Source organism: Sorex fumeus, unplaced genomic scaffold, assembly GCF_029834395.1.
Source record: "Sorex fumeus unplaced genomic scaffold, SorFum_2.1 ptg000122l, whole genome shotgun sequence".
In the NCBI taxonomy this organism is placed as follows: domain Eukaryota; kingdom Metazoa; phylum Chordata; class Mammalia; order Eulipotyphla; family Soricidae; genus Sorex; species Sorex fumeus.
The window spans coordinates 43,789,432-43,803,652 of NW_026606179.1; the positions used below are offsets into that span (position 1 = coordinate 43,789,432).

A 14,221-nucleotide genomic window follows, 5' to 3' on the forward strand; every position below is an offset into this window, starting at 1 on the left:
CTAAAGAAACTTTGGTACACTACACAATGGAATACTACGCAGCTGTTAGGAGAGATGTAGTCTTGAAATTTGCTTATAAATGGATACACATGGAGAGTATCATGCCAAGTAAAATAAGTCAGAAAGAGAGGGACCGATATAGAAGGACTGCACTCACTTGTGGAGTATAGAATAACATAACATGAGGCTGACACCCAAGGACAGTAGATACAAGGACCAGAAGAATTGCTCCATAGCTGAAAGCCCACCTTATGAGAGGAGGGGAGAAGGCAGATGGAATAGAGAAGGAATCACTAAAAAAATTATGGCTGTATGAATCGGTTGGGATGGGAGATGTCTGCTGAAAGTAGATAATGGGCCAAACATGATGACCTCTCAGTGTCTGCATTGCAAATCATAATGCCCCAAAGTAGAGAGGGAGTATGGAGAATATTGTCTGCCAAGGAGGCAGGGGGAGGGTGGGGAAGGGGGTTATACTGGGGATATTGGTGGTGGGGAACGTGCACTGGTGGAGGGATGGGTGTTTGTTAATTGTGTGATTATAACTCAAACATGAAAGCTTGTAACTATCTCATGGTGATTCAGTAAAATTAAAAAATAAAACATTAAAGATTTTGGTTGTCAAATGTTCTTGCAATTGATATTATGAATAATTTTATTGGCTGGTGATAGGGAGATTATCTTTAAAAATAATTAAAAAATATTCTGCATCTTGAAAATTCCAAGTTTCTGACTAATTTCTCAAAAAAAAAAAGGAAAACATCTAGTTTATTTGAGTAATGGATTCCACAACCATATTTGGTTGAATGCTGCTGAGTCAGTGTTCTATAATTAATTATACTTTCTGACTTTAAAAAAATGAAGCTATAATTATAAAGTAAAAATAATATTCCTTCACTAATCTACTAGTCTGCTGGTGCTATATATATTTGTACATTAAGGTTGGGTGCCATATTTAATATATATCTACAGTCAGTGATAGAGAACCTCCCTTGCTGGCAAGGGGGCCTGAGTCCTATCCCTGACCCAGCCATAAGTTGAATACTGTTCTAGTGGCATAGCACTACCATTTCGGATTCCTGGTGCCACAACCAACTCTGCGAACACAATAATTAGGTGTATTTGACCCTGTCTCACTTCACATACTCACCCAACCCACGATATTAAAAGGGTAAAATAACTTGGGTTAGCTATAAAAAGAAAGTCTGTCACTGTCACTGTCCTCCCGTTGTTCATCAATAACATTAAAATTAAAGTGATTTAGGATATGAGTTGACCAATGTAAGGTCCAATAAAGAGTTGGAATCTGAAAAGGATGATGTGTGATGGTAGCTATTAAAAATATATAACTTCTTTTTTAATTTAATAAGTATATAAAAGTAAACATTAAAGAAAAACTTAAAGAAAGAAGTTGCCTCTTCACAGGAGGCATTCTTGTTTATATACTCATCATTATATGCCAAGCTCGTTCTTAGGCATAACGTAGAAATAAAATGATGCCTTTTGAAAGACTTGTGTGTGTTTTTAGATGCCTCACACAGTAAGCTACAATAACTTTTCGTATTTTACTACTTCAATAAGTTTCAAGTCATAGACAATTCAGGAGCCTTTGAGAACCACCACCACCAAAATCTACCTAGCAGAAACTATTACTTCACTTTCATCAAAAGATACCAAAAAATTAGTTATTATATCAGTATCTACATATCCTTCATGAAGGTTTAGCTTCTTTTCATGAAATAGAAGCTACATAATCCTCACCCATCTCAGAGTTTTGGAGCCACAGCTGTTACAGGCATTCATATCAGGTAGAGCAGCTGGATTTCTTTTGAGAGTGTTTATTTCAATCCTCATGATTTCCCGCCCATGTTTTCCTAAAGAATTTAAATTTTGCTCGTCACTCTGAATCAAACAAGACAAAAAATATAATCAAATCCATCAAGATATGTTTTCCCTTTCTCACTTTGCATTGCTCCTTTAAAAGAGTGAAATTCCTGCTGAATCATTTTAAAATCTCACCGAGAGAGAGAACGCAAACCATAACCTCTAAATTATAAGAAAGAAATACACTGGATTTATGACAACTTGTCAGTAGGAACATTCTTTGATCTTTTAGACCTGTGTGACATCGATATTTTTACTTCAATACAAAAGTAGAGCCATGGATATGATCAGTGATGAGTACATGCCTGGAAAGTGTGAGGCAGGGTTTGATCCCCACTTCACAGATACTAACAATAATGCATGTAAAAATAACTATTTTTAATTTTCATTTTGGGAGTCTTCTTTATGTGCCACTTTAATGTATACTGGGCAGTGACAATAATAACAAATTAATCCATTGACAAGCTAAAGTCATCACAATTTTCTAACCTTATAAAATGGCGATTTTTACTATTTTATTCCTGGAGCGATGGCACAGCGGGTAGGGCGTTCGCCTTATTAAGCGGCCAACATGGCCGACCCGAGTTCGATTCCTCTGCCCCTCTCGGAGAGCCCGGCAAGCTACCGAGAGTATTCGATATGCCTGACACAGTAACAACAAAGTCTCCAATGGAGACGTTACTGGGCCCGCTCGAGCAAATTGACAATCAACGGGAGGGCCTTTACCTTTTACCTTTATTCCATGCTAAATTGACACGTGGTTTTGCACAGAATCAAAATTGTCTTCTCATTTGACATTCATGTGCATGTAATATTAAAATTATGTGGTACTGAAAGGTATTTTTTTATCTTAAAAATACATTTCTGGGATTCCTGGGAACGTAACTCAAGAGCAGAGCACCTGCCTTACAGGCATAAGGTCCCAAGTTCTCTCCCCAGCACTATCACCATTGCCAAGTTCAATCTCTGGTACTTCCAGGTGCAGTACCTGGCAACTAAAACACACCACCACCGCCACAACAAAAAGCCAAAGAAATATGTTTTACTAAAATTTATATGACATCATATAAATGGATTTCTAAAATATAGCACATAAGATTTTTATTAAAGTATATTATTACTTTAAATACTGAATTATAAAAGGTATTTCACTGACTTTAATTCAATGATTTTCAACTAAATGTGTTCTCTGTTTTGTATATAGATCTGACAATGTTCCATCAGATCAGATCTATTGCATCATAAGAATTACGATTTATAGGATAATATAACTAATTAGTACTATGGGGTTTTCTGCCTCTGTTACTGGACTGTCCATCTCCAATCTAAACTCTTCACTCCCAAACCCATTTTGGTCGGTTCCATGCAAAAGCATGGCAATGGAGAAAGAGTAGATTTCAGAGGGAAATGTTCATGTGAGAGGGAATGGAGGGGGGCATAGAGAGGAAATGGAAATTATTTCTTAGGAGGAATTAAAAATAACAGAACTCCGGTTTCTCGCTGTTGGAGAAAGGGAGAGAATTAGAATGAACCCTGTGGTGTTGCTTTACAATTGGAGTTGGAGAGAGGTGGACTAATGGTTTTCAATAAATATATTATGCATTAGTTTCCTAGGGCTACAGTAACAAATTATCACAAATTGGCTAGCTAAAAATAAGAGGAATTTATTCCTTCCTTATTCTGGAATCCCACACCAAGGTGCACATAGGACCACGTTTGTTCTGCAGGATGTTTCCTGTTTCCTCCAGTACTCTTGGCCTTCCATGGTTGTGGCAGCATAACTCCAGCCTCTGCCTCTGTTAAACTAAAGACATTAATTTAACTAATTACATCAGCAAAGGCTCCATTTCCAAGTAAGGCTGCATGCTAAAGTTCTTGGTGGACAAAATTAGAGGGAAACACTCCTAGAGATAGACCAAAACATGTGCATTAGGAATCTGGGAGTAGCAGAAACCCAAAGAGCAACGGAAGAAATAATCTTCATGTTTACACTGAATACCATTCCCTTAGAGGAATTCTTTTTTTTATAAATGGTTAATTTCAGAATTACAAAGGAAAAGTATAAAATGAGTCCTGAATACCTTGTTGGAGCAGAGATAAGAATGTACCCAAAGGATAATGGGTTAAGTAAATCAGCACATACTCAGTCTCAAGAGATATTTGTATAAACAGTTAATTTCAGAATTACATCAGGCAAAGTATAAAACGAGTCTAAAATAATTTGTTGGATCAGAAATAAAAATGTACCCAAAGCATATAATCACCACATACAGATTCAAGAGATTATCATGACCAATTAAAAGGTAAAGGTAAAGGCCCTCCCGTTGATCGTCGATTTGCTCGAGCGGGCCCAGTAACGTCTCCATTGGAGACTTTGTTGTTACTGTGTCTGGCATATCGAATACTCTCGGTAGCTTGCCGGGCTCTCCGAGAGGGGCAGAGGAATCGAACTCGGGTCGGCTATGTTGGCCGCTTGTAAGGCGAATGCCCTAAATATTATATAAGTTTGGCATAAAAATATTTATAGGGCATTATAATCCATTAAATTTAAAATACCTAAAAGTTCAAATTGATGTCAAGAGGTAGTAGAAAAAATATAAAAAAGATAAAGTTTTTTTCACTCAGATCATGTCAAGTAATAAATGAAAATAATTATGGAATAAAAATAATTATTCTTTATAGCCATTGCAGTGATCATTCAGCCAAGAAAATTTGATAAATGCTATAATATGGGCATAGTAATTTGATGAGGAACAAGAAATAGAGTTAAGATCAGAATATCAGATTTCAAATTACTATATAAAAAGAGTACAAAAATAAGAAGAACTCGGCAAAACAGACACATTTTGGATATTATTTAAAGAACTGATCAAATGTTATGGTCATCTAAGAGTGAAATCATTTTTTAAAACTTATACAACCTCATACAAATCATTAAGAAACCCGATGGGATAATACTGCTGAAAATGTATATTCTGAATTTATCTCAGGACAAACTAATCCAAACTAAGGAAACCTATACAATAACTGTGTCAAATTTTTTAGACCTAACAGTGAAAAATAAATAGTGAAGTAAAATACATGAAAAAAATAGATGAAGAGACTAAAGCGACCATGTTTTCTTATTTGATCCCTTTATCGCTAAGGACATAGTGGAACAGTTAGAGTCTTGGACTGAGCCTTGTGCATATAATAGCAATGGCATGTCAACATCAATTTCCAAGTTGTAATGATTGTGTTGTGCTTGTTGTTTCTGAGTGGAAAGGCCTTAAAAGAAGCATCCCAAAATGGAAAAGAGCATGCAAGCTACTCTCAAATGGTTTAGGGGGATATTAACACATTTCTTATAAAATTTAGTTTCTTCTGAGTAAAGATAAACACCTAAGAAATGCAATGTACTTTGAATGGGTCTTTCTTCAAAAGAGGATCTGAGGATGCTTACCCTAAAAAGACAGAGTTACAGGGTCACAGAGACAGAGGATTAAACCCTTGCTTTGCAAGCTGCTGCAGGTTTGGTGAGACTTGGGTGTTTTCCCCAGCATCACACATGGTCTACCACCAGAGGTCACTCCTGAGCACAGAGTCAGTAACTGCCTCTGGGTACCACTGGGTGTGGCCACAAATCAAATCAAAAACAAAACAAAATTGCATAGTTACAAAGACAATGTCTAATACTAATGGTAAGAAAGTAGAGGGGGATGAGAAAAAGACCCAGTCATGATTTTCAGAGAGTGACAGGCTGAAATCATTTTTAACTTTCCAATTTTCCTTTTGGCTGAATTACGTTACATTATTCAAGATAAATTCACTTGTGTACCGTGCCCTGTCTTCCAGAGCCTCTTAGGTTAGAAGTCTCTAGAAAGCAGTGAAATTTGCCTTTAAAAAATATTTTTATTTCATCACCTTTGACCTTCTATATTTTGATTTTATTGGGGGAGTCGGTGAGTAGAGAGAGGATCCTGTTTTTGAAACTGCCACCAGAAATCCAGTCAATTCTAGTTCCTTTCTTTAGTTTTTATCTTGGCTAACTAAAGCACTTCAGCCCATCTTTAATTATAGGGATCAGTTTATTTCATTTTGTTTGAGTTCCTAATGCACTATTCTTATATGTTCAAATGTTCTTTTTTTGCTCCTATTTATGTTCCTATTTTGAAAATTGTGTAGTACTTGGACAAATTTCTCTTTGTCCCACTGTTATCTCAGTTTCTTACTTTGCAAAGTATGTTGACCTCAAGTGCTATTATTTCACTTTGTAAAAGAACCATTATTATAAATATGAAAATAATCATAGAGCCCACATGAAAGTATTCTGGAGAAACCCATGGGAAGTAGAACAGATGTCTGGATTTAAATCCAGCTCCGCCAAGTAATGTCTGATTCAGAATCGTTCATATTCCCTCCTTTTTTCTTATTAAAAATAATGAGAAGTGGGGAAGTAAATATCAGTCCCTATACTGTAGAAACTAGAAGAATTGAAATGAGGTGAATTTAAGACAGTTTTCAGCATTAGGAACTTTTCAATATGGTATCATGTTTCCAGTAACTCAACTGTGAAAATATGTCTATCAGCTTAAGCAACACTTGGGTTTTATGTCTTTTTACCTCCCTTCAACTAAAGCATCCATTTAAAAACTTCACTTCAACATATACTTTTTTTACATCAGGTTAAGACTTGCTAAGCCCATTCTCATGAATAAGCATTCATATCATATTAATAATCCCTGGGGTCATGCTAGTAAAAGAAACTCATAAATGATTGGTGATAAGTTCAATGCCAAGTATTTTAAATATAATAGTGAGTATTTCCAAGCATGCCTTTTAAGGTAAGATTTATTGTGCACATTATAAAGTAAGACAAAGTGAGAAATAGAGGGGGATAATTGATATCAATTAGATGAGTACCAGACATGTCTGAGGCCAAACAATTTAAAATTATATTTCCAAATAAAAGTCTATTTTACCTGAAATCAGGTGTAAGACTACAGTCCAAGTGAACACCCCTGATCTCAATTTATAATAGAATTTTTAAAATGCTTATTTAATAAATCAACTGTATGATAGAGTTAAAGGTACCATGTATTTCAAGTTATAATTCCTGGCTACCTAAATCTCACATAATGCTAAAAGCCAATGCTCCTTCATTAGAATTATTTTTTTTAATTGTACAGTCAGGAATTCAACAAATGCAGGCGATTTTTCACTGGAAAAACAACTTCAATGATGCTAGTTTGAGACCCACAGTTAAAATCAGACACGCTCACATGCCATGCTTTATGTGCTTCTGCTATATAAGTGAATTCTCATCAAGTTCTGAAACTCACAGTATATTATAAAAGAGCTGTATCTCTAGCTTCCAAATAAGATATTTCTAAAATAATTTGGCTGCCATTTGGGCAAATATATATGTGTGTGTTGTCTTGACAGCTTGTCAACTGGCAGACAGTTCTTGAACATCACATTCATTTCAATTTAATATTGGTAAATTTCTCAATTAGAATTCTATTTTTCACTTTCTGCACAATGAAATCCCCCTGTCCTTGCTGGCATTCCTCAGGGCATACAGGTGCAGGTGCTGGCATTTCTGCACTAGCAAAGGAAGAAAAATGAAGAAAGGGAGGGAGGGGAGAAGAAGGCTGAGAGAGAACTGAGGTAATGGGGAGAGAAAGGAGATAGAAGCTGACCTTCATTCCGATATTCACCTTCATGAGAAATGAAGGGAATAATTCACATATGACAATAAAAGAGCGCAGCTGCCTCTGCTTCCTTTAACCAGAGAGACTGGAGTCAAACAGAAACAAGACACCCAATGCATAAAATCAATACAAAGGCAAAGTGGAAAAGGGAATAATAAAGATAATTTTTAAAACCACAACCCCCACCAACAATTGAGAATTTATTTACATGGTGGTAAAGGTTTACTTGTTCATTTGCCCAATTATCACACAAAGAAAGCAAGATGCGAATGGGCATCTCTGCATTGTTAGTCAGTCGCAAAAGCAATAATGGAGTCTTCTGAACTTGAAAGGCAACTGTTAATAGGAGATGGAATCAGGATTCAAAACTCCATCTAATTTCAGGACCCACACATCCCATGTAGATTTTGGAAGAGATGCCACAGATTAAATAATTTTTAAATACTATAAGTTATTGATTATTAGTCCTGATTCTTTTATTTTTTCTTAAAAGAAAATGCATATTTATTTATAGGCACATTACCTATTATCCTTTTTTTATAAATTAAAAACAGCACTTCATTTATTTATTTATTTTGCTTTTGGGGTCACACCCAGTGATGTTCAGGAGTAACTCTTGGTTCTGCACTCAGAAATTATTCCTGGCGGTGCTTAGGGGACCATATGGGATACCAGGGATTGAACTGCATCGGCCACATGCAAGGCAAATGCTCTACCTGCTTTATTATCTCATTGGCTCTCATCTTTTAAATCCTTTCTTTAGCTGAAACTGACCTTGCAGATGTTTAGGGGGTAAGGGGTCCTTTTCTTTTCTTTCTTTTGGGGCCCCACTTGGTTGTGCTAAGGGCTTACTCCTTGCACTTAAGGATGATTCCTGGTGGTGGTTGCGGGGACCATATGATGTGCTAGTGATCGGATATGTTGAACTGCCTTGTCCACTGTAGTACATTTCAGTCTCCAAATTGAGAATTTCTTATCAATGCATTCATCAGGCATATGACTCATATATCCAGCAAAGGGAGCCTTTTGACACATTTACAATAGATACTTGGCCATGAAAATGTAGAAATCATAATAATGAGGCAAAAATAACAGCATCTTGGTTCATTATTTATGAAAAATTATGTTAAAGTCTTCTGTATAGATTTTAGGTGCTAACAGTCCCCTCAAATGTCTCCTCTAATCTGGATGAAAAGATTAATTAGACAAATGCCCTGCCCTAAAAATTAGCTGATCAAAATTGAAAGAAAAAAAATGAAAGTAATGTTTCTCAGCTCCTATTTGTATGTCAGAATCACAAAATTGTTGTTCTGGTGGGTTTTTCTTTATAACACTGGTGATGGATCTCTATGAGTGAACTTCCTGCTAGAAAAATGGCATTTCAGCTAGCCATAGAGGGGAAAAATTAATGTTGATAAGGTGGACAAGTATTGATGTAGAAGTCTTTGTGCAAGAGGTAGACCGATGGAATTCCAACAGGACAAAGACCTGGGTACAAGGTGAAGTTGTGGAATCAGTTCTGATTTCTTATTGCTATAGGTATATCTACCAGAGTTTACACCGTAGGTAATAAGAAGAACTCAGACTAAGCCAGGTCATACTTTTGATTCATTTTGCTGCTTGTTTTGTTCTGTTCTGTTCATCTGCTTGTAATTTATATACTTTTAGGACAACATTTTTTTTTTAACAATTTTTGGGGCTAGACCTGGTGGAGCTCAAGCATCTTTGTCTCAGGACTCAGGAGTGACCCCTGGTGGTGCTACTGCATGTAGTGCAAGGGATTTGAACCAGGGTCAGGTGCATGTGTGACAAACACCTTACCTCCTCTACTGTCTCTCCAGCCCAGCATTCTTGTAGATTATGCTCACGTAGCATTGCTCAATTTGCTCGAGCAGGCACCAGTAACGCCTCCATTGTGAGACTTGTTGTTACTGTTTTTGGCATATTGAATATACCATGGGGAGCTTGCCAGGCTCTGCCGTGCTGGTGGGTATGTTCACGTACAACATGAAATTAATGTATGCAGTACTTTCACAAGAATGGCTTTTGTAATCAGTCCCTGAGCATCTGGGATCCTGCTTACTTTATTTGCCAGGTAGCAAAGGATTCTAAAATGTTCTTAGACTGTTAAGTCTAGATCCAAAGTTAAGGTTTGGGGATGAAATAAGAAGATTCTGCCCAAAGAGGAAAACAGAGAAATGGTAAGTCATGCTTTGAAATAAATACTTCTTTGTAAAACGTGATGGATATACTGATGGCTCAGAGAAAGTGGGGAAAGATTATGGGTGACAGCTGAGTTGCTAAAAAGATTCAGTTAAGGTCCAATGACCATAGCACAGAAGTCCCTTTGGAAACGGAGTTTCTAATCCACTCTAGACTGAAACCACTGGCTCAATCCAATATCTGGCTGACTACAGACCTAGACAATTTTCTATTTCTCTATGCTCTGCATCTGCATGTGAATATACACAAACAAATAATTAAACATCAAGCAAATATCAATAGGATTAGCCTGGCATGTTGGAACAAATCTTGATAAATCCGCCTCAGTAACAATACTAGAACTACAAGTCTATGAGAGGAATACAAATTCAGCCTATTGAAGGACTGTCGTGTAAAGGGAGATATTTTAATAGAACTGCTTCGTCAGTTCCTATTACTAAGGGACTAAAGCTATTGAGCTGTGGAACTTAGGCCAAAAAGGGGGATTTGGAAATGCAAATTAGAGATAAGATGGTAATAAATGTCTTTTATTCAGCAACACGCCATCCTGGATGCCAGGAGCTATTTTAAAGATGACTCTTAATAGTTCTGTGAAATTGGAAGCATACATACCTAAAATGGACATCTCTGGCACAGTAGCATGATAGGGTCCATTAAGAAACTCTGGTGCATTGTCGTTGATGTCTTGAACTTTAATAATAAATTCAGAAGGAGGCTCAAGAGGCTTGTTCGTCTCCCAGTCCACTGCCTGAGCTGTTAGGGTGTACTCAGCCTTCTCCTCTCGGTCAAGTCTTTTTATAGCATGGATATCTCCTGTTATGTCATTTATCTGAAAGATTGTCCCAGCTCCATCACCTGATAGGATATACTTGATTTTTTTGCTCCCAGGATCCAGGTCTGTGTGTAGCTAAAATGAAAAGTGGTACTGGTTAGTGATGGGGGCAATCTGCAAAACTTTTTTTTAACCTGCCGCTTAAATTTCAACTTGGTTCTTTTTACGCTAGTTGTAAAGTCACCGAGTCCTGCTAACAGCAGATGTGCATGAGTCTATGCAAGTGAAGGCTTGTCGATCAAAATAAAATATAATGGGATTCATATAAATAAGTTAGAACACTTTTTAAAAAGATTCTGAGCTATTTAGTATAAACTGACATGCCTTTAGAATGATGAAAGATCAAGGGGAAACACAAAAATATTCTCTTTCATTTATTAAATACATTTATTTAAAGTTATTATTCTTAGCTACCTTTTGTAGATCGATGAGTCAAGAACTAGGTGAATGGCTTCTCAAGCGGTAATTCTCTAAATATTTTCATTTGACAAGGAGTTAAAATATTTCATGTAAAATGTGAGAAAAATGAAGTCAACAAAACATATAACAACCTCTCTGAGGTTCTTATTGGAGGGCCTAAAGGTGGTGGTAGACTCAGAATTCAACACAGATATGGTGTTTTTGTTTCTTTTTAAAAAAAGAAAAACATTTTCAGAGTCTGATGGATAGTGGCATGATCTGAGCACAGGCTTTGAACACAGGAATCACTGATACTCCCAGCACCACCGGGTCCCCTGAACACCGCCGAAAGTGCTGAATTGGGAAAAGACCCTGAATACTGCCAGATATTGGCTACAAAATCAATAAAAATTAAAAAATAAAAAATTTCCTATAATTTAAGAACTTATATTGTTGCAGGGCTTTCTGAAAATTTGGTTCACGTATTCTCTGGCTCAGGAAAAGCATTCCCTTTTACAAAGAGCACTGAGATGAAAATATGAGATCACATTTTTTCAGTCACAGTACTTTTTTGCAAAATAGAATCAAGATACATTATAGGTCATGGTACTGTAGCACTGTAGCACTGTCCTCCCATTGTTCATCGATTTGCTCAAGTGGGAACCAGTATCGTCTCCATTGTGAGACTTGTTATTGTTTCTGGCACATCGAATACACCACAGGGAGCTTGCCAAGCTCTGCTGTGCGGGCGGAATACTCTCGGTAGTTTGCTGGGCTCTCACAGAGGGACGGAGGAATTAAACCCAGTTGGCCAAGTGCAAGGCAAATGCTCTATGGCAACAATAATATGTTGGACACCTAGTCTTCCTGAAATATTTGGGTAGAATAGGGTAAAGAAAAGTCCTGGCTTTCAGATGTTCCATTTATTCTTAAGAGAAAGTAGGACTGCTATGATATATGGTGTTTCTTCTTTATACCATGTTGATTCTTGCAAAAACTAAAATAAAACAGGAATATATTTTCTCAGTTTGCATTAAAAAATTCATTGAAATATTGTTGGAAAGGACTGCTTAAATGCACATATTTTCAATTTAACTCACTTAAATACCAATATAGTTCCTGTTATTGCACCATGAGATTTCAAATACGTATTTCTTTTTTAAAAATTATCTTATGGAGAGAAACTCCCAGAAACCCAAAATACATTATGTTCTCTTGGGATCACTTTTATTCAGAACAGGCTCGATAGCTTTCTTTGCCAATTTAAGTTGTATTTAGTGCCTCAATAAATGAAAGGATTGTTTCTTAAAAAGACATAAGGTAGCAAGAAAGACTACAAATGCATGTAGATCTCCTACTTTGCTTTTGAATTTTTTATAAAGTTAAAGGAGAGGATTATATCAAATATTTAATTCATCTCAAAATTTATCTCTTTAAGTTATTGTATTAAATTTGTTAACAAGAATAGTGAAATGCCACTTTATTGTAATGAATGTGGGATTATAATTCATTGATGCAATATTAATCCTAAGTTACCTAAGTTATCATTTTTCCAATTTATGTGCATTTTTAACATTTCCATTAGTATTTTTATTAAAAAATAAAATTTAAATAATTTATCATTCACGGAGTTTCCAGTCATGGACTAGGCCTTCCTGAGTCTCAGAAGGTATCACTTTTACAATATTTTTGTTCTTGAATATTGAGTTACTCAAAATTATATAATTCATATAGTGACTTATTTGTCATTTTTTCTTATACTCATCAGTACTCTCTGATTGTTAAATTGCATCAAAATTTTTCAGAAGGTCAAAGCACAAAGTTAAGATTTAAGCCTGTCTAATGACAAGAGGAGGAAAAACAAACATTTATTGAGGCTCATGTTACTTTGCCTATAATATAGGCAGATAAAAATCTATTCTATAAAATTAACTAAAATTAACAACATTGAGGTAATCCATGGAAAAAAAAGATGAAATAGTAGTGGGCATATTAAATGTGCAATAGACAAACCCATTTCTATTTCATATCACATTCAACCATACAGAGATTCTGAAAATATTGTGATAAATCCAACTGCAACTTGGGTGAAATTAAGTTTGCAAGAACCTATCACAAAAAAAATAATAGGGAAGGGAATGGCAGCCTTAGAAAATGGTGTTTATTTTCTTTTTCTAGAAATGCATGTTTAATAAATACCATTGAAATTCACATCTCTAAACTAAAAGTTCTGTGTCTTCTACTCACTTCAATGCAACAGCACTGCTCTTATTCACATATACCACGCCTGCAACCTTTCTGTGGATACTGCACCAAGGATATCGTGAATGCACCAATGGCTCACACATCACCGGGTGAGGACCTTACCTCCCAAGGGATGCTTCCGCTAATTAGTGCAAGATAAGGGCTACACGCAAATTGGCTTAGGGTGTTAAAACCTCTTGGCCTCACTGTGGTACCAAAAGACCTCATTCCTTCTTATATTAAATGTTCCCAAGGCATGTTTATAACCAACACATGTTTATAACCTCTGTTCTCACAGCCCTACAGATTAGTGAGAGGTAAGCACACATAGAAAACTTAGGGCATGTATAGTTAGTTATTACTACTAATACTGATAATTAGAACTATACTACTACATGGATTGAGTGTTTATCTCCTAGTAAGTATTTTACACGTACTTTTTTTATGTAAAGTCTAGTGTTAAGATTGTGGCAATAGCCAGTTAGAGTTCTCTTTTTTATTTTTACTTCACCAAAGAAAAAAAAACTTTTAGAGAACTGGACTATAAAGCATACTATCAGCAAATAGCAATCTTAACAGCATAAGACGTAGGATAAATTTCAGTGATTCAAATGAATTCTTGAAAAGCTCTAATATAAAAAAAAAAAACAGAAGGCTCTGAAAATTTAACTGCTTTTCGGAAAGTGAAATAGAGAGGGAGAGAATAGGTCTCCCCAAGAGTAATGGCTGAGGGACTGGAGAGATATCAGAGTGGGTAGGGTGATTGCCTTGCATGTGGTTGACCTGGGTTCAATTCTCAGCATCCTATATGGTCCCCTGAGCACTGCCAGGAGTAATTCCTGAGTGCATGAGACAGGAGTAAACCTCAGCTCTCAAAGAAAGGAGCAGTGAGGAACAGGCAATAAAATGGGTAATAATAGCCTGGGTCATGATCCAGAGAAAAGAA

At 36.2% G+C, this 14,221-nt stretch overlaps 1 protein-coding gene across 6 annotated transcripts in view; it reads right to left on the reverse strand.

Moving 5' to 3' along the window:
• Positions 1–14,221, reverse strand: part of CDH8 (cadherin 8) — a 431,289-nt gene that overhangs the window by 265,090 nt on the left and 151,978 nt on the right. For all 6 annotated transcript variants that reach the window (XM_056135708.1, XM_056135711.1, XM_056135709.1 and 3 more), the window contains one exon: positions 10,413–10,707. In XM_056135708.1, the coding sequence (XP_055991683.1) occupies positions 10,413–10,707 (295 nt within the window). The remainder of the gene's footprint in view (positions 1–10,412; positions 10,708–14,221) is intronic.